The sequence below is a fragment of the Ambystoma mexicanum genome, chromosome 5q (genome assembly GCF_040938575.1).
Source record: "Ambystoma mexicanum isolate Mex_15411 chromosome 5q, UKY_AmexF1_1, whole genome shotgun sequence".
Taxonomy (NCBI): Eukaryota; Metazoa; Chordata; class Amphibia; order Caudata; family Ambystomatidae; genus Ambystoma; species Ambystoma mexicanum.
Window position 1 is genome coordinate 1,280,226,066 of NC_090933.1, and position 24,096 is coordinate 1,280,250,161.

Here is a 24,096-nt window from a genome sequence, read left to right on the forward strand (position 1 = left end):
TTGAATCTGTTGAAGGAATTAAATGCGGTAATTCATTGTTCTTCTGATGGAGTGCGTTTGACGATTTCACCACAGCAATGTTCTGTTTCGCAATTCTTGACTAGACCTTTGCCGCCAGAATTTAGTAATGTACCAGAGTGTTTGTGGGCAGTTGATGACAATGATGTCGGTGTTTTGCAGATTGAGCCTGTTAAAATAGTTTTGAAACATGGAATTAAGCTGCCCCGTATTCCACAGTATAAGATCTCAGTTCAAGGCGAGCGAACTTTGAAGAGCATTGTTTCCGATTTTGTGCATCGTGGGGTGATTGAGGAGATTGCAGGAAGTTTGTGCAATAGTCCGGTTTTACCCGTGTACAAAAAAGGTGATAATGCAATTCCATTTCGTTTTATAATTGATTTACGTGCCATTAATAAAGTCGTCGCTCCGCAATTTCCAATTGTGCCTGATGTGACGACAATATTAACCATGATTCCAGCTACGGCTACTCACTTCAGTGTTGTGGACCAAAAGAATGCTTTCTTCAGTATTCCTATACATGAGGATAGTAGATACTTGTTCGCGTTCACCTTAGGGGGACGCTCATTCACACTTACTCGTGCACCTCAAGGTTATACTGAGAGTCCTAGTATTTATAGTAGGGCTTTGAAAGAGCAGCTTGATACCCTTGGATTGCCCCCTACTTGTACGTTGCTTCAATATGTTGATGATTTGCTTTTAGCCGCTGACTCAGAGCTCTTGGAAAGAGGGCACTGTGTTGTTGCTCATCCATCTAGCTAAGCATGGTCACGAAGCTTCGCTTAAAAAGTTTCAATAGTGTTGCCAGGAGGTCCCCTATTTAGGCTATCTCCTGTCAAAGGAGGGAAGAAGATTGACACCTGAAAGAATAAAACACATTTCTGGCATGTCTTTCCCAAATACACAAAAGGAAGTTAGAGCCTTGATAGGTATGGCTTCTTACTGTAGGTTATGGATCCCAAACTTCTCACTAGTGATAAAACCGATGTTGGCCTTGATGAAGAAGGGTATTTCTTCGCCATTGCCATGGAATATGGAGCATCAACATTCATTCGTGTTGCTCAAGACTGCATTATGTTCGCGCCAGTTTTGGGCACACCGAACTATGAGAAGGCCTTTGTGTTGTTTGTGCATGAATGTGATGGATGTGCTTTGGCTGTATTAACGCAGGAACATGGAGGGAAGAATAGGCCATGCGGTTACTACTCTTCCGCCCTTGATCCTGTTGCATGCGCTTTGCCAAGATGTTTGTGCGCTGTCGCTGCTGCTGCTGCGTCTGTAAAACAGAGTGAGGGAATGGTCCTAGGCCATGATTTAACCCTGATGGTGCCTCACTCTGTAGATATTCTATTGAACAAAACCCAAACACAACACCTCACTTCCGCACGACTGACAAGATACGAATTAATCTTGTTTGCTCCCCACATTCAAATTAGGAGGTGCTGCGTTCTTAATCTGGCTGAACTCCTACCTTTCCCGCAAAATACTGTTTGCGGTGGCGAAGAGTCACATGACTGCCTGTATACTACTGAACAAGATACAAAAGGCAGAGTTGATTTGAGGGACACTCCTTTGGATAACCCACAAGGGGAGCTGTTTTGTGATGGCTCCTGCTTCAAACTACTGGATGGTACATCCACAGCTGCTTATGCAGTCACTACATTGAGTACGGTTGTGGAGACCAAGAGAATTACGCATAACTCTGCGCAGGCCGCAGAGATTATAGCATTGACTTGAGCTTGTGAGCTTTCCGAAGGGCTAACAGTAAATATATATACTGATAGCCAGTATGCCTTTGGGGTGGCTCACAACTTTGGGAGACTTTGGTCAGAGAGAGGGTTTTTAACTTCGCATGGCACCAAGATCCAACATGGCTCCCTGATAGTACAATTGCTTTCAGCGCTTGTGCTCCCTAGTCAGTTAGCAATCATTAAGTGCGCAGCCCATCGCAAGATTATAGATGATGTAGGGAAAGGGAATGCTTTCGCTGCTCAAATAGCTGGACAAACTGCCTCTGATCTCTTCACGGAGATGTATGTTTCAAGGGAGACTATAGATGCCTATGCAATGGATGAGGGTGTTGGGTCTGTACGGGATATCCAAGGCGATGCCACATTAGAAGAATCCAAGAGGTGGGCTGAGGTCTTGGGGAAACTCGATGATGATGGGTGTTGGATGGACATGGTTGAAGGGAAATGGTTGCTTCCTAATGCCTATATAGTAATGATGGTTACCATGGCACACGGTCCCACACATGTGTGCGCTCAACAGATCACGAGAATGTTAGAGAAAGTCTGGGTAAATGATAAGATTTCAAAAATTGCCCAGCATTATGTCCAAAATTGTATGATTTGCCTACAACACAATGTGGGAAAGGGGACAGCAACTCCAAGAGGTAGCTTTGGGCCTCCTTGTGTCCCGTTTGAAGTGATTCACTTTGACTTTATTGAAATGGAGCGATGTAACAATCTAAAATATGTCCTTGTGGTCATTTGCGCCTTTAGTAAGTGGGTCGAGGCTTTCCCTGTTAAAGACGCTACAGCCATGACCACTGCAAAGACCATGTTAAAGGAATTCTTCCAACGGTTCGGTTTGCCGAGAGTTATCTGGTCGGATAATGGTCCGCATTTTATCGCTGCTGTAATTCTACAGATATGTACGGCATTGCAAATTGACAAACGATTCCATTCGGCCAGACATGCTCAGAGCGCCGGATTAGTGGAAAGACACAATGGTATCATAAAAAACAAGCTCGCTAAAACGTGTTCCGGCACCAAATTAAAATGGCCGGACGCCTTACCGATCGTGTTACTAGCCATGCGTACAACCCCTCAAACTAAGACTGGGCTCTCTCCATTTGAGGTGGTAATGGAGAGACCTGCCAATATCTGGGGTCTTCCGAAGCCTAAGGCATTGAGGAATGTAGAAAATGTATTGCTTTCAGACTATTGTAGCCAGTTGATTAAAAACCTGTATTTCATTTATCACCAGGTACGAGACGCTTTACCCGCGCGATACGAGGGCCCAGGCCACAGTATACAACCTGGAAGTTGGGTTTTGGTCAAATCCTTTGACCGATCGTCCTGCCTTGCACCTCGGTGGCGGGGCTCATTACAGATCCTGCTGGTCACCCAAACAGCGGTGCGTGTCGCAGGCTGGAAGCATTGGATCCACGCGACGCATGTCAAGAAACTTCCTCACCCAGTGCCACACGTTACAGAAGAAACAGAACCCCTCGCTAACGCTGCAACCAATGATCCCAAAGCAGTGAGTAGCACAGAGAGCGTCGGAGAATCTTTCTGAGCCCGTGAGGCTTGGGGAAGCTGCCATTTTGTCTCTGCACTCTCCGAAAATTTTGCTCCCGGAAATTGCTGTTCCAACTTCACTCGCCTCCGATACGTTGCTTCCAACGGGAAGTGACGACATATTGTTCTCGGATCAAACAATACCAGGCACAACAAGATACAACTTCCGGCCACGAAGATAGACATACGGCACGGTTTTGCTGTGCATCTGATAGACATACGGCACGGTTCGGCTGTGCATTCAAGGAAGGAAAGGATCATCAAGGGCTTGCTTTTGCCCAAAAAAGTTGAGGAAGGGGATTCTGTTGGCTAGGGGTTGTGAAAGGACTAAGAAGCCGCGTGACTGTAGTGTCGCCAGCAACGAACATTGGGGTCATCAATTGAAAATCTACAATGCCTGCTACCGCCACCGCTGCTGCTCGTATTGGACTTATAAATAAGGGGGTGACCAACTCGGACAATGAACAATGTGCCTGGGCCCCGAAAACGTATTGCTGTGTTTTTATGATAATATTTGCTTTTATAATAGTCACTGTTTTAGGCCTTTGGTATTTCGAAGAAACTCATCCTTTAGAGTCTTTGCTGCCGACTGAAATTGTACCCACTGTTCCTACAGCTTTTGTACATTTGCATACTCTGTCACCTAGGGACTCACAGCATAGACAGAAGTATCACAATAATACATTGTTGCTTATAATGAATGCAACACATGCCATTTTTAATAAGACTAATTGTTGGGTCTGCTCACATTTACCGCAACATGGGGATAAGGGGCTAGGTTGGTATATTCACCCTTTACCTTTGACAACTGCTTGTTATGCTTCACTTAGAGCACTGTTTTTTGGCCGATGGAACGATAGCATCTCGGGGAACTTTGATGGAACTAATTTGAATAGTTTCAAGAATCGTGTTCTGACTCCCCTGGGATGTTCGCTTTTCGCAAATAGGAGTAAGCTCAATATTGCTTCTATTAGGCCTTCTGATAGACTATCTCGTCCTTTCCAATCTTTGATTTCCTTTAAAATGGCTCCGATAGGCAATAAGGATGCCGTGCCTCCTTCTTACACTGTTAACCATAGCCCCGATTCAGTTTCTTTCTGCATACAGAGGAATGGCACTCGGTCAATGGGAGGTTTTAAAGGTTGTGCCAACATTGCAAATTTGACTGGGGAAGACAGACCTTTGTATGTAGGCGAACCTGTCTATTTTGTTTGCGGTAATGTAGCATTTCCATGGTTGCCCAGGGATTGGCAGGGAACTTGTTATCTAGGAATCCTGTTACCTGGGGTGTTTATAGCAAGTACTGTAGAGGTTTCGAAGGCTCGTCCACGGCGGGACGAGAATGGCGACACTCCAGCACAGGTTTTAGGAGATGTAGCGAAATCATTCCTTCCATTCTTTGGGCAGATAGCGAATTCCGAGGATATCAGGAAACTAGCGAGAGTACTGGAGAGAACCATCAACCGGACCACAGATATACTCTATAATATGACTTTAGAGCAGAAAGCGATCAGATTGGTAGCGCTTCAGAACCGGATGGCATTAGATGTCATTCTGGCTGAACGTGGTGGAGTATATAAACTAGTGGGGTCCGCTTGCTGTGTTTTTGTACCGGATTCCTCCCCAACTATTTTTAAGGCAATACAGAATCTGCACATTCTTAGTTCAGAAGTGCATGTTCCCGAGGGAAATTGGGATCTTAGCGCTTGGTTCTGGGACTTCTTGCGGTCTTGGGGTTGGAAAGTGCTTTCAGTCTTGCTGATTATTTTGGGAATTCTGATATTTCTTTGTTGTTGTATCCAATGTCTACCAAGTATATGTTCAATGCTAGGGGGATGTTGCGCTCAGGCGATAGGTACAATAGGACATAAAGTGTATGCCCCGGATAAAACCTCTAAGGAGTATGTACTGAAAGAGATCTTAGTAAAAGATCTAATGGCGATAGATATTTCTGACAGCTATTCAGGGTGTATGGACAATGACACATGGAGTTATTTGCAGGGAGATCAGAAGTAGTTTAGCACTTGGCATAGGCCAAAAGGAGAGTTTGTCAAACTAGAAATTATATTGTGCCTCCTATTGCTATGAATATATGTATATTGGCCTACGCCAAGCTGCTAACAAGCTGCTTATAAACTACATGTGAATAAACTTGCATTGCAAGGTCCTGACCTTAGAAACCATGTAAACTGTCATTTTGGGTCAAGCCGCCATTTTAGGTTTTCTTGCTCTATAAAGTCGCCATGTAAGCTAAAATGGTAGCCTATGTTATTCAGAACAGAACTCGATTGTCATGACCTCTGTACAGCTAATGTATAACTTGCCTGCAGGCCACTTGTTAGGGTCATGAGCTGAGATCTTGTCCTTCTGCTGACCTGTGTGTAATGGATTACCTGTATCACCGAAACTGATCTTTAATTGAATGAGAACACCTGCTTAACTATATTGTATAAATTAAGTCCTGCATTGTAATGTTAGGCCTAGAGCATACATTATTACCATTTCTTCTTGTTAATGTATAAACCTAAGATGAACTAGATTTGACCTGGCAAGGGACCCTAGAGCAGTAACTTATTTATGGAATGGTTAACCCAAAGGAGGGCTGAACAGCAGGCTTGAAATGTATAAAAACCTGACTGTTTCAATGAATATTTGCACTCACTGAGCACACCGAACCACGCCGGAGTTCGCTGTGTTGTACTGAGGGTCGATAGCTATCTGAATTTTGTTCTGTTCTTTTGTAACTGGATTCAGTATAAAATAAAGTACTTTGTATGTTCCTTTGTAACCTGTGTTTGGTGTGTTTCCTTTTTGGTTACCCTGCCTCATATTATTTCCTTGTTTTCACAACATGAGGCAAGCCTGACCTTCCCAAGTTCCAGCCCCACAGGACTAGTTCACCTCCTAATCTTACGCGGGCAATAAGTGAAGTGCCATTAAACTGGGTATTGCGAACACATACTGTCATGGTTTTTAGAAGTGGTAGAGCTATGGTATGAAGCACTATATACAAATATATTAGATCAATAATATTTACAAAGTTAGATTTTTACTTAAGGCGCAGGATGTGTATATTCTTGATTATGTCATGAATCTGATATGATATTCGGGGGCCGGGGGCAAGGGATATCATGTTGGGGGTTAAAAAGTTAAAGGCTAAGATAAGCTGAACATTACTCCATGGGTGGCAAGGTTAAAACGGTAGCAGAGGGCAGAGGACTGGACTTTAGCATTCAGCAACTATCTTGTTTATAAGACCTCGCAAACCCTACCGCAGGGCGGCACAGGAAACAACTAGATGCACTGAAGCCCACAACCCCAAAGCTCTGTTATAGCTACATTTTATTTTGTTATATGATACTATAGTTATCTAAATGCTTCGCTCTATTGCTCGCTGCTTATTGCCTACTGTAACATGTTCAATGAAATGCCAATAAATGGTTTAAAAATATGATATATTTATAACGCGCTTAATACCCAGAGGTTTCCAAGCGCCGACCAGGGGATCGAACCCGGGTTGCTCCGTGTCGTCTTGCTTCCAAGGCGAGCACGTTGCCCCTGAGCTATCCTCCCGAGACTGGTTACTGCATCCGCTGCGTTACTGTGCAATCACACACTCTTAGGTCAGCTACCACCAAGCCCAAGTATTTGTAAAAGACCTTGGGGAGAGATCTTATACCGAGACATCAATGTACCCGTCTCCCACCTTGAACATGAAGTATTTTTAGATGAACAAGTTCTATCTGGAACATTTGCTGCCAGGCCCCGAGTATTTTTTAATCCCCGGACCTGGTTTTCCTGACTTTTCCAGTTGACCCTCATCCTTGATGCAAAGAGCAATTATCCCCAAAGGAAGGCCACATGCCCCTTCATGTTGGTGGCAGCCTTTGTTTGATGGTGTATCCCTGGGTTGTTTCTACAGTGAACACCTTGGTCAATCAGCACAGAATGTAATGACCAGACAGGCTTTTTATGAGAGAGAGAGGGGTACATACAGATGTTGCCATACATGGTCACGGCTTCTGACCAAACTAAACCACAGCTCCAGTTACCAAAAGCATGTATGACCAGTATGTTAATTGTGTCTGGATCCACACTTGAGGAAAATCCAGTCAAGACCACCATGAAAGTGGAGTATGGAAGACAAATGTTTGAAAGAATGCAAGGCTGTGAATGGGAGCAGAGTTCCCCCGAACCGGCAATCCCTTCTACAACTCGAGTAATTGCGCTGTTCTCTGAACTCTTACAAGAAATGCTCTGGCGCAAACTTCCATGTATACCTGCAACTGCAGACATCTGTTGGCTGGAGGGGACAAAGAAACTGGCACTTCCTTGCCCTTGACCTGGCTGCCACGGCCCAGTTGCAAGCATTCGAGGATTGCCTGCTCTTATCAAGGCCTCAGCACCCAGTCACTGCATATATCTCCCTCATCCTGATGTCATATCTACGCCTTAACAGTTTTCAAATGTTGGATGGTATGATCACTGGACACATACTGGTGGCATCCGATAAGTACCCCAAAAGTTACACCAGGACTCAGAGGAGTCCCGCTCCTCCCTGATCGACATACGGTGGACACGCTCTGACTTTCCCAGGACTAGAGCTGCACCTTCCATGAACCGAGCAGCCGCATACACTGCACTGCCAGTTCAGCTCTGTGCACAAGAACATAACCATCAGAAACACAGCAGGTGCCTCTGCTTGAAGACCTTGTGCTTGATCACCAAAGATCCTGAAAGCCAACCTGAACACAGGCACCTCTAGCGGGAAGGCCTCGGCTTGCAAGGATCCAAGCTTGGACTGCCAGCTGTCAGAACTAGTTGAAGACATTCGACTGATCCCGAAGCAAAGTCACAGCGGTAACACTTGAATTTTTACATTGGGTTCTGTACTTACTGTTAGGGACGAAGAAAGCCTGTTAATCTCTTCCATTAGTTCCTATGAGAGATTGAAACCTGGAAGAGTCAATACATGTTCTAAGGTATGTGATAAGCTGCAAGACCTCCCCCATCTCTTTATGTATGGGCAGCAAGCCACTGGGGACTGGTGGGTACAGCCACCACCCAGTGGGTCTCCCAGAGGGTGGAAGGAGTGGGAGCCCGCAGACATGCTACTCCGCGAAGGTGCTGCGTGGCATCCACCAAGGTGTTGCAGATCCCGGCTACTGAAGACCCCAAGAGAATACCATCAGGAATTTCTGAACAAGACCCAGCTCAGATGTTACAGGCAATCTTTCCCAGTACTAGCTTACTCTCCAGAAACAAGTTGGAGAATAAAATAGTAACAGCTCCCCCTGTTAAACCCACTGCTGGTACTGGAACATAGCCCGGCAGGTCAACCAGCATAGAGATTGGAAGCGAGAGTATGAGAAACAAAGAAGTTCCTGAGCTTACAAATACAAGGGTTTGGACGGCTGTGGTCTTTGCAGGCCAGTGCAGAAGTGGCGGTCAGAAGCCAAGGAACACCAGCTGTAGTGGGCATAATGCCCCAGACACCAGTGCAGGAGCCACAGGAATTCCAAGATGGCTTCAATGCTACAAGCCGCATGTGTAAGCATGGAAGGAAGCGGTGGAGGAAGTCACCCAATCATTCAATACACAGATATTTAAATATCCCTGGGGGGTAGTACACGCAATGAATGAAACACGCTAGTACTTCTTTTGGCCTTTCCGATTGGAATGGCCATCATGATTTAGTTTCAAACCCCCAAAAGCACTATAAAAGAGGTAGAAAGGGGGAGACAAAAAAAGAGGAGGTGGAGGGAATTGGTGGGCATCCAAACCGTCCTTGGGTGAACAGGGACCACGTTACCTGGGCCAGCCTGCAACAGCTTCTCTTGAGAAGGTTAACCCTGCGCCCCTACCAAGAGGAGGACAGACTGCGGGAAAGATGTCCTTGTGCCATGCAGAAGGAAGCCTGCAGGTAAATTAATTCTTAAAACTGAGAGACTAGTGGCAAGAAGGTGAGACGATAATGTCTCCCTGAAAAGGAGCCCGAGTGGGCAAGGGAGGAACACCTATTGGCGTGAACGCTGGAGAGCTGCCAGTCTCGGAGATCTACCGTGAGAGCAGATGAAACCCAAGTTCTGGGGGTGACCGGAGATGGGCAAGGAGCGCTATGAGAAGCCAAGTGCATTTTCAAGAAACCAGAGTGTGAGGAAAAGCCAAAGGGAAGGAGCCTTTACACAAGGAATCCAATAATATGATCCTTGGGAGACGTCCTCGGTGAGCCGGTGACGGAAGAAAGACTGGAGAGAGGTCAGTTCATGAATAAAGCCATAGCAGAACCTTCCCAGGAGACCTCATGTGTTGTGCTTCCCTAGTTTAGGGCTGGACATTCAGGATTAGGCCTTTGGGAACTCTTTTCTTGGCTGAATACTGGGACATTCGTGTTGAAACTCTAAGGCAGCCAGAAGGCCAAACGACTTCATCAAATTAGGTTTCTGAACTTTCTGTTGGCCACATCGTTTTGACATTACTTTGTAGCATAGGGCATTTCTACAAGGGAGAAGGAAGTGTAGCGTAAAAACTACGATCTGGACATCGATGTCCGCAGAGGTTGGACACCTGGAGAAAGCCCTACTTTTGGTTGATCGCCCGGACACTGATCAACTTAGAAGCCAGCTTATAGTTTGATGACTGTGCCTTAGATCCTGTAGGCATTTGGTCCAACCTCTTCAATTAAGAAATAGATGAGGTTTAAGTAATACAACTTTATTAACTATGACGTGTTATGTGTGCCATTGCTTGGCCTTACCAGTGGTGTCCCCCTAGGGTATCACCACACTAGTAGAACTGAGGTCCCAGAGAACCTTCAACGTTGTGCATATCACTAACAAGTCGGATCAAGATCCAGTAACACTCAGAGACTTTGCAAAGATTAATTCCTTACTTATAATCTTCATCAACACTTTACTTCCATTTTACAAATTATAAGTATCCCATTTATATAATTCTCTAATGAGGTCTGTGCATATTCTTACCTTGATACCCAGCCCCTCCAAAATTCTGCAAGGCTCCCCAAATCTGCGAGCTAACATCTCTAGAAAACCAGGAGTTGGAGGGCCTTCAGACCCAGAGCGATAGATGTCGCACCCTATTGATCCTCGGATCCAAATCCTCATGCTGTGTAAATGAGGACTGTATTTGGGACAAACTCTGGGCAAGTGTTGAGAAAGATAAAATGAGCACCAAGCCCAGTGTGCAAGAAGTTCTTATTAAATCAAGCATGCAACTCTGTTGCCAAATAAAAAGCTCTATGGTCATTCTTATGTCCCCAAAATGCTCTTTGATTTCAAAGAAGCCTGGACACTCGGTTGTATACTTTGGCTCCTTCTCCTTTCCCATGAAGGGATTTCAAAAGAGAATAGTAGGTGTGTATATCAGACAGTCAATCTTGGAATGATAACCCTATACATCAACACATAATTTATATAACTATTCTAGGTTTTGAGATAATGTGCTTTGCTCAGTAGTACAAGTGGAACTTTATTAGGACTGCAATATATCCTGGAAGTGATCATTATAAATTTAAATTGTAAACTGATTAAAAACAGAATTATATAATATCCTTTTTTATCAGCTTCTTTGCCAAGAATACACACCATTTTGTCTCTCAGAATCTACTTCCTTCTTGGAAAGCCAATGATCCGTTTCTTTTGTGAACACGTGGGCAAGGTTTAATATTGGGGGCTGGCCACTGACTGGTTGGTAGTGCAGTACATTTGATACAGAATAACACTAATAAATTAACAATAATTAGAAACGAATATATTAACTTCTAGAGCCAGTAGCTTGGTCCTCCAATCCCTTAGCAGATCTGTCAGAACCTCAGTAACCCACGCCCGACCCCCTCAGCGCACATCTGCTTACCCTCACCTGCCTCCATACACACTATGCACCCTAAGTGTGATGACGACATCCCTGCAGGACACTCCCAATGACGAGGAATTATGTGACTACAAGTACTCAGGGTGGACTCCACACTTTAACTATTGCAATATTAGCAGCCCCCCTTTCAGGATATCAGTGTTTTTCTCCAGTCGTTGTGCTGAGGCCAGCGACAGGTGGGGTACCTTTGGCAAATATGTACCCGACAACTTGACTCTCGCACACAGAGCCCGGGAGAAAGTGAGAGTGAAGGAGATTGAAAGAGACGGAGAAACAGCAGAGAGACAGAAGAGAGAGAGAAAGAGGAGAGAGACAGAGGAGAGTGACAGAGGAGAGAGACAGAGGAGAGTGACAGAGGAGAGAGACAGAGGAGAGAGACAGAGGAGAGAGAAAGAGGAGAGAGACAGAGGAGAGAGACAGAGGAGAGTGACAGAGGAGAGTGACAGAGGAGAGAGACAGAGGAGAGTGACAGAGGAGAGTGACAGAGGAGAGAGAAAGAGGAGAGAGACAGAGGAGAGAGACAGAGGAGAGAGACAGAGGAGAGACAGAGGAGAGAGACAGAGGAGAGTGACAGAGGAGAGAGAAAGAGGAGAGAGAAAGAGGAGAGAGACAGAGGAGAGTGACAGAGGAGAGAGAAAGAGGAGAGAGACAGAGGAGAGTGACAGAGGAGAGAGACAGAGGAGAGAGACAGAGGAGAGAGACAGAGGAGAGTGACAGAGGAGAGAGAAAGAGGAGAGAGACAGAGGAGAGAGACAGAGGAGAGAGACAGAGGAGAGTGACAGAGGAGAGAGACAGAGGAGAGTGACAGAGGAGAGAGACAGAGGAGAGAGACAGAGGAGAGAGACAGAGAGAAAGAAGCCCTAGATAGGCATTTCATACCCTGGGTGCAGCTAGTATATTCATAATAGCTCATGATGGAGATTCCATACGTGAGACCCAGTTGACTTGCTATCTCTAGCTCGTGCAGTGGGGATGGACTTGCATCTCCACCTGTCCGTACCTTGCCTCTGCCTTCTGCACCAGGCCTTCCCATCTCTCCTGAAGGTCCGACATTCCGGCAGACACGCTTGTTCCATCGGTCTTGATGCCCATCTCTGCCAATGGCCTCTTGTCCTGCAAGGCACGTTGAACTCTAGGTCTTCGATCCTCCAACAGTCTCTGCAGAAGCTTTGAGGGATAGAGGGAGAGAGAAGAGTTAAAAGGCATGTAGTTGCAGTAGGGGCATTATACTATATCTTGATATCTTACGCAAAGACCTTGAACCCAAGACATGAAATTCAACTACTAGACAGACATTTACATAGGACTTGATTCATAAACCGTGCCAAGCGGGCCAGACCATTTGCTGCTGGTGCTAGCTATCCGAGGACCGGGTATGTAGCAGGCCAGTTTGCCGTACGCCCAAACCGGCGGACTAAATGACAGACTGGTGGTCATGCCAACTCTTGAAGCTGCTCCATGTTGGTGTGTGGTAGTTTATGTGAGATCTTGGAAAAAGACCCTTTGCTCTTTCAAAGGACATGACAATATGCCATTCTGCCAATTCTGATAAGAATCCACGACAACAGTCATCAACATTGTCATGGGGCCCACCAAAAATGTCCTTCGACTGCACACGAGTTGCTCCATTTATATCCCAGCCATTATATCATGCAGGCTCTGTAACAACTAAGCATCCAGCAGTGATGGCTTTCAGCAACAATCGAGTTATCAGCGAGTTGGACACACTCAGTGTTGATGGCAGATAAGATCCACCAAGTCCACACACATGGCTCACTTTCTTGCATGGCTTGGCCTTTGCTTTTAGTTTATAAGCACTCAGAAGCAGCCTTAGGGGAGTGTGAGTGATTAAAAACAATACACAAAAAAGAAAATTCCTTCCCAGTCTCTACTGTGAGCCCTTGCAAACGTGGCCTACATTTGCGCTCCTTCCTATTTGAGACGGCAAACGTCTATGGGAATATCAATGCTTTTTAAACGGCTTAACTGGTTAACGCTGCCCACCAGCCAGGCCTATACTGTGAGTGCTGCCCAAAGCATGGCGTGAGGCTGATCAAATCATCTCCTTCAGGGAAACCAATGGAATCTACACCTAGTGATGTTCTGCGTCAACCAAACAGATGCTGATTGGAGGGCCTCACATTCAGTACAACCTTCATTAACATATCAGAGTGCAGCAAGTGTCCCTGCCAGGCCCAGAAGCAGCTTCTCAAAAGTCCTCCCAACCAATTGCCAAGGAGCAGTCCAAGAACTGGCAGCCATCATGAGTCCAGGAAGTCCTTCCCAAATATGTAGGATCTGAAGATAACAGAACAGCTCTAGGGGGAACAAGGTCTACCCCTGTAACAGAACGAACACACAGCAGCACGAGACACCAGCCAAGGTGCATCTCTTTTACCCTGACCATATAGGTATGGCAACGTGATTGTGTTTAACTATAAGTCGAAATCGGTTTGTGGACATATTTGAGGTCCCTAGCCTGCACGGGTTGCTAATGTGATGGATCCTGCCGCTAGAGAAGTGATATGTGGCCAGCCTAGTGCAAACCTCTCACCATTGCAACTCTTGCGTTACTGATCCAGAGCCCACCTTTCCCTAGAACAAAAGATTCATCTTCCCAGCCTGGGAGAGGACAGTCTTAAGAATGAAAGGCTGGGTGGAAGTGTCCCCCCCCCCCCACACACACCACCCACATGAAAGGCACAAGCGATACATGGACCGGGAACAGAGACCGAGTGGCTCATAAAGAGGGGGTAGAAGTATGGTCTAGAAATACAAGAGGAGTCGTTTGTAGTCCAGCAAATCCTCCCCCTTCATAACTGAGTGGGACACTGAAAGAATCTTTCACAAGTTAAAGGGAGCAGCGTTGGCGTCAACAGGAAACATAGGAAAACAGGTCCTTGAGTAAGACTTCACCAAACGGAGCATATCGCTACTAGCGTAGCACGAGACAGTCTTCAGAGGACATCCAAAGAGACATCTTGCTGGAAAGTGACAATAAGGGCATGTATGTGGTCGAACGTGGAAGACCTTTACAGAAAAGCATTTGAACATGCTAAAGAGATATTTGCCTCGCAATTGGCTGGGCAGAGGGTCTTCATGTCGAACAAAGATTGTACCTGAACACCATACGACTTCCAAACACTCCAGACAAAGCCGACGTGCTCTCCGCCCAGTCAGATTGTGGAGTGTTATTTTGCTTAGATAAAGCAAAAGCAAAAGTGTAGGAAAAGAAACGTGGGAAAATACATCACCGGATTAGCCCAGTTACCGGATCCAAGCCTCCAGACGCCAGTGGTGGTCAAATTGCCCACCGGGGCAGTGGCGGGTTTTGAGGCAGAGAATAGTGCTGTGCTCAACACGAGCCTATGGAGAGAGCTGAACGTCTGCGCTTATGGCAAGAGAGAAGTCTACTCTTGAGCAACTGGAGGGTTTACTATGGGACAGCAACATTATTATGGACCTACCTGCAAAATATGTAGCAACCGAGTCTTATTACAGTTGTTTAAAGATAAAGAGCAGTGGTTCTAGAAAACTCCCTACTCAGTTTTATCATTTAGACGACGACAACCATTTACACTTGAAAAATAGTGCCTTTCAAACTCCTAAATTAGAAATCGGAAATGTTACTCGCCATAGTGACACTGGTACTCTTGGTCCATAGTGCCCTTTCCTCCATACTCCTGGGGTGTCCCAGGGAATGGGGTCAGGACCACTGCATGACCCTTCCATGTTTTTCCTGCACCCTGTACATGCACTGTTTTAGCATGGAAGGAAGGAGGGCGTATGGAGGAAAGGGGACTCGGGAGTAACAGCCACTCTTACATTCGCCCTCTTTCCTGCGTACTGGGAGATTCGAAAGCACCCTTACAAAAGGTGTGGGCGGCTAGAAGACAGACAACAAGAGGATACCTCAGAACTGCTTGTCCATCGAGGGGTGTTCGATGCAGTAACGCTTACAGAAGGGGTGTAGGTTTGCCCAGGTTGCTCCTTTACATACATAAACCTAGCATCGGCAATGGTCGCTGGAAAGCTACCAATGTTGCTTTTGACCCTCACCAGATGAGAGTGTAGCCCGTAAGGCGCTGTTTAACCCTGCAATCTTTATGTGCCCACAAGAGTGGAGACCATCCAGTGTGCTATGGATACCTTGGAGGTCGCGCCACTCGGAGCCAATCCTCCGAAGGTCACAGAACATTGTGTTTCCCTGACCACTTCCTTAGACCTGTCCAAACAGAAATTCAATGCCCTTGCCGCGGTGCATGGAGGAGATGCCACACCGGGGGTGCACAGAATTCGCTCACACAGGAAAAAAATGGAAAGTTCAATTGTGTCGCTTTGCACCACGCTCTGGTTGGTCCCTAATCCGTGGGACATCCCAACAGTACGGAGGAAAGGGGGTGGGACATTAATAACATTAGGAATACTTAACACATTTCTTTAGCAGTTATTTACGCTCTTGTAGAGATAATATAAGAATTAAACTTAGTGTGGTCAATCAATTATTATGTTTCTTATACTGCGCCCAATAAACAATCTCCAATGTTCACAACAGTTTCTTTGAATATATTCCTATCATTATTCTCTTCACCTATTCATTGCTAGGAAGTTAAAGCCTACATCCAATCACCATCTAGGATATGGCAAAGTATTACTTCAGGATATACTCCCATGAATATGATTAGGACAGCAGAGCCACTAGTCATGTGATTTTACTCCAGCCACTGTAACCCCATTAAATGGAGGGGCTAAAACATTATTAAAAACCCATGGCTCCTAAGGGACATGACTTAAAAGCAATCTAGTGCCATCGATAGTGGCAATTTGGGACAATGAAATACACAGAGGTTTCTACAAAAGTGGTTCAACTAAGGAAAATAACACTCAACAACGGGGTCATCTTCACTTTGGGAATCAGACGAAAAAAGTCTTTGGGTTTCCAATTCTCAGTCTAGGGGTTCCTTATTAAGCAATGTTTCTCACAGCATAGTTACTGATAGTCTTGGGGGATTCAAGTGTTACCACACTTCTTTCTTGGCTTCTCATTCTATTATCTCAGGCCCTCTGCTTCTATTCCTTAACTCTGGGGAGATCATGCTCCTTGTCTCGGGGCGCTACTTGTGCCTGCACACTGGGCCGGGGTAATGGCAGAACTCAGGGTCATCATATCTGAGACATTTACTTAATATGGATGATACTCTTGTGCCATTTTATTATCTCTTTAAAAATATTCTAGTGGCATTTTATTATCTATTTAGAGATAGAATGTGATAAGATCATGAACTGTTATGCAATAACTGTACTCTTGAAGATGAACCCCCATGTGAGAACTGTAATCGGTAAGATGCCTTATGTATGACTATCTTGAACACTCAACAATCTGTTCAGATTTCATGTTATTGTGTGGCTATTGCAACACTAGAGATATAAGGATTTATCAATGATGTGATACTATGTCTTAATGTGGACTGTAAACAATAGAGGGTGCTAAGGAATTATAAATGTTGTGACAATGATTTGTCTGAATTTGACAAAGGACACCTAAAGTCACACGATGTGAATATGTCCCGAATTATCATACCCAAGATATTGCATCGGATAGTTCTATTTATAAAACATATGTATGGCTCGTTAACACTACGTAGCATATCTCCAACCAGGAGTAGACAGTACGGAGATCATGATGTTGTTACTGTTTCATGTGCATTAACTGCCTGAGATACTCTACAGGATCTCTCCATCATTTGATCTAATTAGGACTCATTTACACGTTGCTCAACAAATCCGCAACTGAGTATGCTCAATATTGAAATTGGTAGGTCATCATTACTTGACATGGATATATTGGTAAAAACTTGGATGTGAAAGTTTTGTGTTAACACATTGTTCTTATGTCAATTCCCTTCGAATTTGCCTGCGCTCATTTCACGGTTATTATCACCCAAATTTGGATTGCCAAGTGACCACAATAGCACAAGTAATCAACTTCCTCTGGAATGACTGAATCAGAACCTTCGTATTCTGAGATCATACAGAAAGAATCTCACACATGTAATTCCGACAACAAGCATTATCAGGAAACCGACAATGACATCCTTTCCATGACGTCATAACGTAACGCTGTTTTACCCTGATTTAAATGGTGGCCATTTTGGGTCTGGATTTCGCTTGCTCCGTGATCCACTAACGCTCGCTATCATTTCAATTTAGGTGACTCATGGCCATTTTGGTCCACCAGGTCTGATAATCGAAACAGAGATTCTCACTACAGACACCAATAGATTCCCATCTATTTTAATTACAGATTCTCACATTAGTGAATCTTTTCTCAATAAAGACTAACTTGCTTTTGAAAGCATCACACCAGAACGTTTCAACAGACCAAAGGTGTCTTTCATGTGAGATTTCAATCAGCCATATGGTTTGATCGTACCTTCCTGAGTACTTAGGTTCATCTGTGACATAGTCAACCACTATGTAGGTTTTCCTAATAGGTAGAATATTGTGAAACAAGAAACTAGTGGCCCCGTCTACACTCTACATGCTTAGCATGGGCGAGTTACTCTTGTTTTACATATTCCCAAATGGATTAAAAATAGATGACCAGTGCCTGATGCCGAGTTTCCATTAAATTGCTTGCAGATTAATAGCCAGGTCTACCTTGCTTGAACACGCAGTCTCCAGTGAGTAGTCAATGCTTTGCAGGGAATTTTGAGGTATGCACCCCTAGTTTATTCGAGATTTGTGTTTTAATTCACTAAAGTTCTAACAAATTAGATACAAAAAAATGTTTTCTGTATCCTGCCTACATTAGGTGGAGAGATACGTTTAGTACGCTAAGGACCATAACATTTGGACACCGAGGGGCAATTATTAATGGACATTCTCCACCGGGAAGTCATCCAGGTGACTGAAAATGGAATACGAGTTTTACCACTCATATATTTCTTTATATCAACAACCAACAATTGTTAATACCAGATCTCTGTTATATTCTTTACTTATTTTGTAGATAATTCATGATGTTTGAAGGAACACACATATGGTAAACAAAATGTTGCTCCCGATGATTGGTTGGTCCCGAAACGCATAGAGAGCACTACATCCTTATAATTTATGTATTATGATTTTATGTATTATGTATAACCTTGGAGGCATCATTGACTCCTCTTTATCCTACCTCCCTCACATGCAGGACATTGCCAAGAAATCCCACTTACTTCTCAAAGGAATTCTCCCATTTCTCACTTTCCCTCAGAAGCTCAATGTTTCCAGAGCCCTGGTTCTCTCTAGGCTGGACTATTGCAACAGCATCCTCCTCAATCTACCTTCTACCACTCTACGACCCCTCCAGCTAATCCAGGACAGAGCAGCAAGACGTATCCTTGGCCTTAAACCCAGGGACCACATCTCTGCTGCCCTTAAAAGCCTCCACTGGCTCCCGGTTGCTGCACAGATCAAATTCAGATCTCTCTGCAAGACTGTCTGGGGCCAGGGAAAAAACTATCTGCAACTCTCTCTTACCAAATACTCTCCTTCTAGACCTCTATGCTCCTCTGGCACCAACTCTCTGTGTGCAAAGTGTTTCACTAAACAGAGAACAGGAGTTTGCTCCCTTTCCTCGGCTGGAACCCTCCTCTGGAACAGCCTCCACCTCCCTCTGCGTCTTGAGAAGGACTCCGAGAGCAACACAAAACTCATCTTTTCCTCCTCCTTCCCTTCTTCCTTCATCTGCTAATCTGACAGTTTCTGTGATTGGTGTCTTAGACCCTTATGAATCCTCAGGGCCTCTGACCATTCACACACAATCCCTCCAGCATCTGTCTTCCTTCAGCACTTGCCTCGGCACACACTCCACACTGGAGATTTGCACATTCCACCCTACACGGCTCCTGGCCGCATAGCACTTACCTTGCGCTTCATCTGCGGCCCACACTCGAGCAGGGAGGCCGCAGCACTTACCCCACTGCCCTCTTCCTTGCGGCACTTGCACATTCTGAATACTCACAAGGCATAGTAGGTTCAGCCGTCCCTCCCCCTCTGTATCTTTTTGTATCTTACTGTACTACTATCCCATGTTCCCTCCTTGCTGCTCTGCGGGCGCTTTGAATTTCCTCTATAAGTGCCTAACAAGCAAACAATAAATAAAATAAATAAACATTTGTGTCATTAACTTTGTTACCATATCTCAGCAAACGCTCAATTTGTATTGACCAATTACAAAAACTATTGGCTGATATGGTTCAGTGTGTATGGTGTGCAGGGGACGGGAGTGTCTGATACAGAATGGTCTAACCACCAACACCCCATTCTCATTCTGCTTCCTTGACCAGTTGCAAGAGTCTCATTTACCTCCTGCCCTCTCCACAGTCTCCCTCATTCACCGCTTGCGGAACGAGCTTGGTTCCGCACATGACCGTGATCTGTAGTCACCGACACTGAATCAAATGAAATTTTAGGTGTGCTCAGGCCTGCACATGCTGCATCAGTGTGGGGAGATTTATTTCTCATGTGCTCCTTGTGTTCTTGTGGCAGTTTTCCCTTCCGAGATTTGGAAATGTTAGACCCCTCCTCCCCTGATAACACACCTACTGGGCTATGAAGTATCATACCATAATGTCTCACCGGAGGTGGTGGTGGTGGTCTTGACTGGTGACCACTTCAAGGAGCAAACATTGGGAGCAATGGTGCCACAGGGTTTCAGGTGGATTGTAACCTTGCTATGTACAGGGTTACCTTAAAGGGATTTGGCGGGAGGGGGGTGTATGTTGTAGAGAAATGAGACAAGCCTGTGTCAAATAACCAGGAAATGTGGGGTGGGCCAGGAGATCCTACACACTCAGTGCCAACGTTGTACTCCATGCCTTTGTCCACACTACCCCTCTCCCATGAGACCCGGCAAGGTACTTCATTACTGGGTAGAGCGTAGACAATTTGAGCAGGTCTTACCTGATGGTGTAATCTAGATGTTAGTCTCCCAGGATTCCTAGGGCACTTTGTCAAATAAACTCCTGGGCCTTAGTCTGCCTTTGAGCTCCTGTAACACGAGTATCGTCTAAGCTCATGCTGTTGTGATGTTGGGAATCGCCTCCCCGACATGCACCTAGGCACGGAGGATAGTGTTTTCACAATAGGATAGAGGTGTAGCTGCAGCTTCTGTGACTGCTAGCCCTGAAGCTACATCACTCTGGTCTGTGCAAGGCCAAGGTGTCAGAGGTGGGATTTGCAGTTCCCACTCTGTACAGCCTCCATGCGTCTCACTACTCTGGTAATATGGCCCGATAGGCCGGCTTTCCTGGGCTCAAGAGTACAATGCAGACCCTGGGGCAGCAGCAGGGATCCGATTCTGTCACATTAGATGGAGAATGTATCGCTGCTAAGATCCCTGTGGTAGAAGGAGAAGGGCTGAAGCTTTAAGGCGGGATCCTTTATTGAGGACGCATTCCTTCCCTTCCACCACAAACATGAGGAACCTACAGCAGTGGTTCCATAGAAGGATTCAGAAATAAGGATCTTTTAGGTTGAAAGCGCAAACCAGTCTCCTGGTTGGAGATGTCTATAATTTGTAGAATTGTAAAGGAATGAACTAGTGCCAATGCAAGATGAAGCTTCTTCAACATGGAGAAGTGGGAGAGGAAATGCAGGCTTCTTGCTCTCTCAGGGAACACCGTCTCTAGCCCTCGATTCAGCGGATTCTGAACTTCCAGCAAGAATCTGGTGGCATTGATAAGGAACAGGTAAGGGTTGGAAGAAGAAATCTGAATCCTTAACCAATCATCAACCAAGGCCAGGGCTCCTGAGCCAATGTAAGACGATCTGCCTTCCCCAAGAGCACTAGTATGGTGTGTGTGTAACTGAAGTCAATATGGTTTCTTCTGGTCAGGGTTGGATATGGAAGCAAAACACATATTGCAGTATTTCTGGAATTTCCAATTGCGTTAGCTGGTCGACAATCCCGACAGCTCGCTTATTCGAAAAACCTTGAAATCCATGATGGGACATTCTTCATGGGTACGCATATGCAGGACCCAACTGGAAAAAAAGATGGAATAAAGTAGAGTCTGGTAATGAAAGATGGAGTGATGTAGGTGAAAGGACTCCTAACTCACTCTTAACAATATAAAAAATGTCAGCAATCTATAATTCTGATAAAGGACTTTCTCGCATGCCCCCTTCATAAGGAAGGCAGTTAGAAAGCACTGGCCTTCTAGCATTAGGTCCTATTCTGCACGGCCATAGAAAGACATGTATTCAATAACTGATGTATTTAGGTGTCCATTGGTCACCCTGACAATTCAATGGTTGGCTTGGCGAGCCCCCAGAGAAGTCCACTGAAGAAAAGAGCAAGACTTCTTCCAGAAATATGCTCCAGAATAGAACTATGGAATGTCCATGGAGCAAAAACTGGTCTACAATGATCTCAATTATCTTGGAGCTGTGTAAACATGCATAGAATCTGTGTTGGCCTCAAAAGCTTGATGTACTAACAAGGAAATGTCAAAAGCAGATAACCATGTACAGGAGCTCTTCTACACAGTAATACAACTTCTGAATCTTGCGACAGGTCGCATTGCCTTGTTCACTACCCGAAAGTCATCGGCCATTGAAGACATGGATTTTGATCCCTTCCTTAATTCCCAGCTGTGTTTGCTAAGGAAGCGCACCTTCTACATCTAGGCTGGGGAAGAGGGTTCATCTCATGCCTGGCTATGGGTTGTCTTGATGGGGCAGACCAAGTCTTCTTTGGCTCTTCTCAATGTGGCTTTGCACACCACAGGCAGGTTGGTGGTAAGAACCCACACTATAACGGCATAGGTCCAACACTACAGCCTCTGCACCGGCTTGCCTGTTCTGCCGTAGTGTTTTTTAAATGGCATCTCTGGACTGCGCAGCGATTCATATAGGTAGGCCAGCTAAGCAGGCTCATACGTGGTGGCGTCTGGAAGGCAATGGCGTTTACAGAGCAATGGTTCGCTCGGGTGTCGAGCTTCCAGAAAGAGGAAACAAAATAAAAGAAAGAGGATACATTGTAAAGCTCTCTGGTGCTTATGGACACACTTCCTCTATAAATATATGCTGAAAAAAATATCCAAGTGAAAGCCAGGATATATCGCACCTTCGGCCTGTTCCAATGGCTTCAATTCCTCCTGTGTTCAGGGGAGGCAAAGACCTGACCCGCAGCTAAGCAATAAGGTTTCTTTTCAGTGCTACCTAACTCTCCTAGTGCCAAGCCTGATGGAAGGCCTAGCAGAATGGCTAGGTGACAGCATAGTCTAACACACATACCCCACAGATAAGCAGCAGAACAAGCACTGTCACTCCCTAAAGGGAGCACAATACTCGCAGCAAACTAGAATAGGGAGTACAAACACCGAACAAAAGGTAGGAAGGTCACATAGGAGCCTGGCACCCACCTACTCAGCTCTACAGAAGGAGCGCCACCACATCGAGTTACACTAACATTACTGCGTGATCTGAAGGGAAAAATGCACCTTTCAATGTTCAGGAATCACTGGATACAAAGATGCATAGAGTACAAAATTATATGTGTTTCAGGATGGTACTCACCTGAAGTGAGTAAAATCCCCCGACCTCAAATGCTCAGCTGGAGGCAGGTGGTGCATAGTGCATAAAAACTGCAATGCCCACACAACGTTTCAGAACATTATATCTCATCTTCTGTGAAGGGAAGTACTGTTTGTGCAGGTCCCAGGTGAGTGGTCTTGGATGAGATAAAGTATTTTTTAGTGTTCTGAAGTTGTGAACCTAGCAGTTAGGGTAGCTGGCACTGTCCACTGACAAACAGAGCCTTTCCGCAACCACGTTTACCCGTAGGTACTTCGGGAACGCCCGAATACCTGTATTTGCTCAACCAGGAATCCATCTCTCATGGGAATTGATGGGAGAGATGCAGTAACTTCTGATTGGTCGAGCTTGGTATTGGTCATTCCCTCAATGTTAAGAATAGGGCCAATGGTAAAGAGAGGACTCAATTGGGTGGGTCGGTGTTCACAGTAAACAATCTCCCTGGTGACTCAATGCTGGCTACCGGAAGTTGGAAAGGTTCACCAACAGCAGTGCTGATCTGGGATTGATCAGTAAAGGTTCTGGCCATCAGACAGAGTTACTGCATGCAAGTCGGATGTCATAAGACCAAGCAGAGAAGCTACAGAACCGGGGACTGGGTGAACCGTGGAAGCTGGGGTGCAGTGTGACTGTGCTGCTCACCTATAGTAGGGGTCCCAGTATAGGGGAAAATGCAGATGAATCCCAGCAATGAGAGTTAAGTTATTGATTCTGCAGTATCAAAACAGCTCTTTTAAAGTTCTTGTTTGTGCTTTTCTTCCTTTACCAATATGCCACAGGTTGTATGTGTTACCGGTGTACGCCGTGTTTGGTGCTCGTGTCTCGCCATGTCCAATCCATGCAAAGATGTGGAACAAGTCTAATTCTGGCAACAGGGAATCCTGAAGGATGACAAGACACTGCCCACTGAGTTAGAGATTGCAGGTTATTCAGTTCCCTGTGATCTCACGGCAAGTCTGGTGATATCAGACACTGTTCCCTGTGATCTCATGGCAAGTCTGGTGATAGCAGACACTGTTCCCTGTGATCTCATGGCAAGTCTGGTGATAGCAGACACTGTTCCCTGTGATCTCATGGCAAGTCTGGTGATAGCAGACACTGTTCCCTGTGATCTCACGGCAAGTCTGGTGATATTAGACACTGTTCCCTGTGATCTCTTGGCAAGTCTGGTGATATTAGACACTGTTCCCTGTGATCTCATGGCAAGTCTGGTGATCTCAGACACTGTTCCCTGTGCTCTCACAGCAAGTCTGGTGATCTTAGACACTGTTCCCTGTGATCTCATGGCAAGTCTGGG

General features: G+C 45.4%; 1 protein-coding gene across 2 annotated transcripts in view; it reads right to left on the bottom strand.

Annotated features, from left to right (window-relative positions):
* Positions 1–24,096, bottom strand: part of LOC138498038 (microtubule-actin cross-linking factor 1, isoforms 6/7-like) — a 530,795-nt gene that overhangs the window by 413,449 nt on the left and 93,250 nt on the right. For both annotated transcript variants that reach the window (XM_069621876.1, XM_069621877.1), the window contains exon 5: positions 12,214–12,380. In XM_069621876.1, coding sequence (XP_069477977.1) covers positions 12,214–12,380 — 167 coding nt within the window. The remainder of the gene's footprint in view (positions 1–12,213; positions 12,381–24,096) is intronic.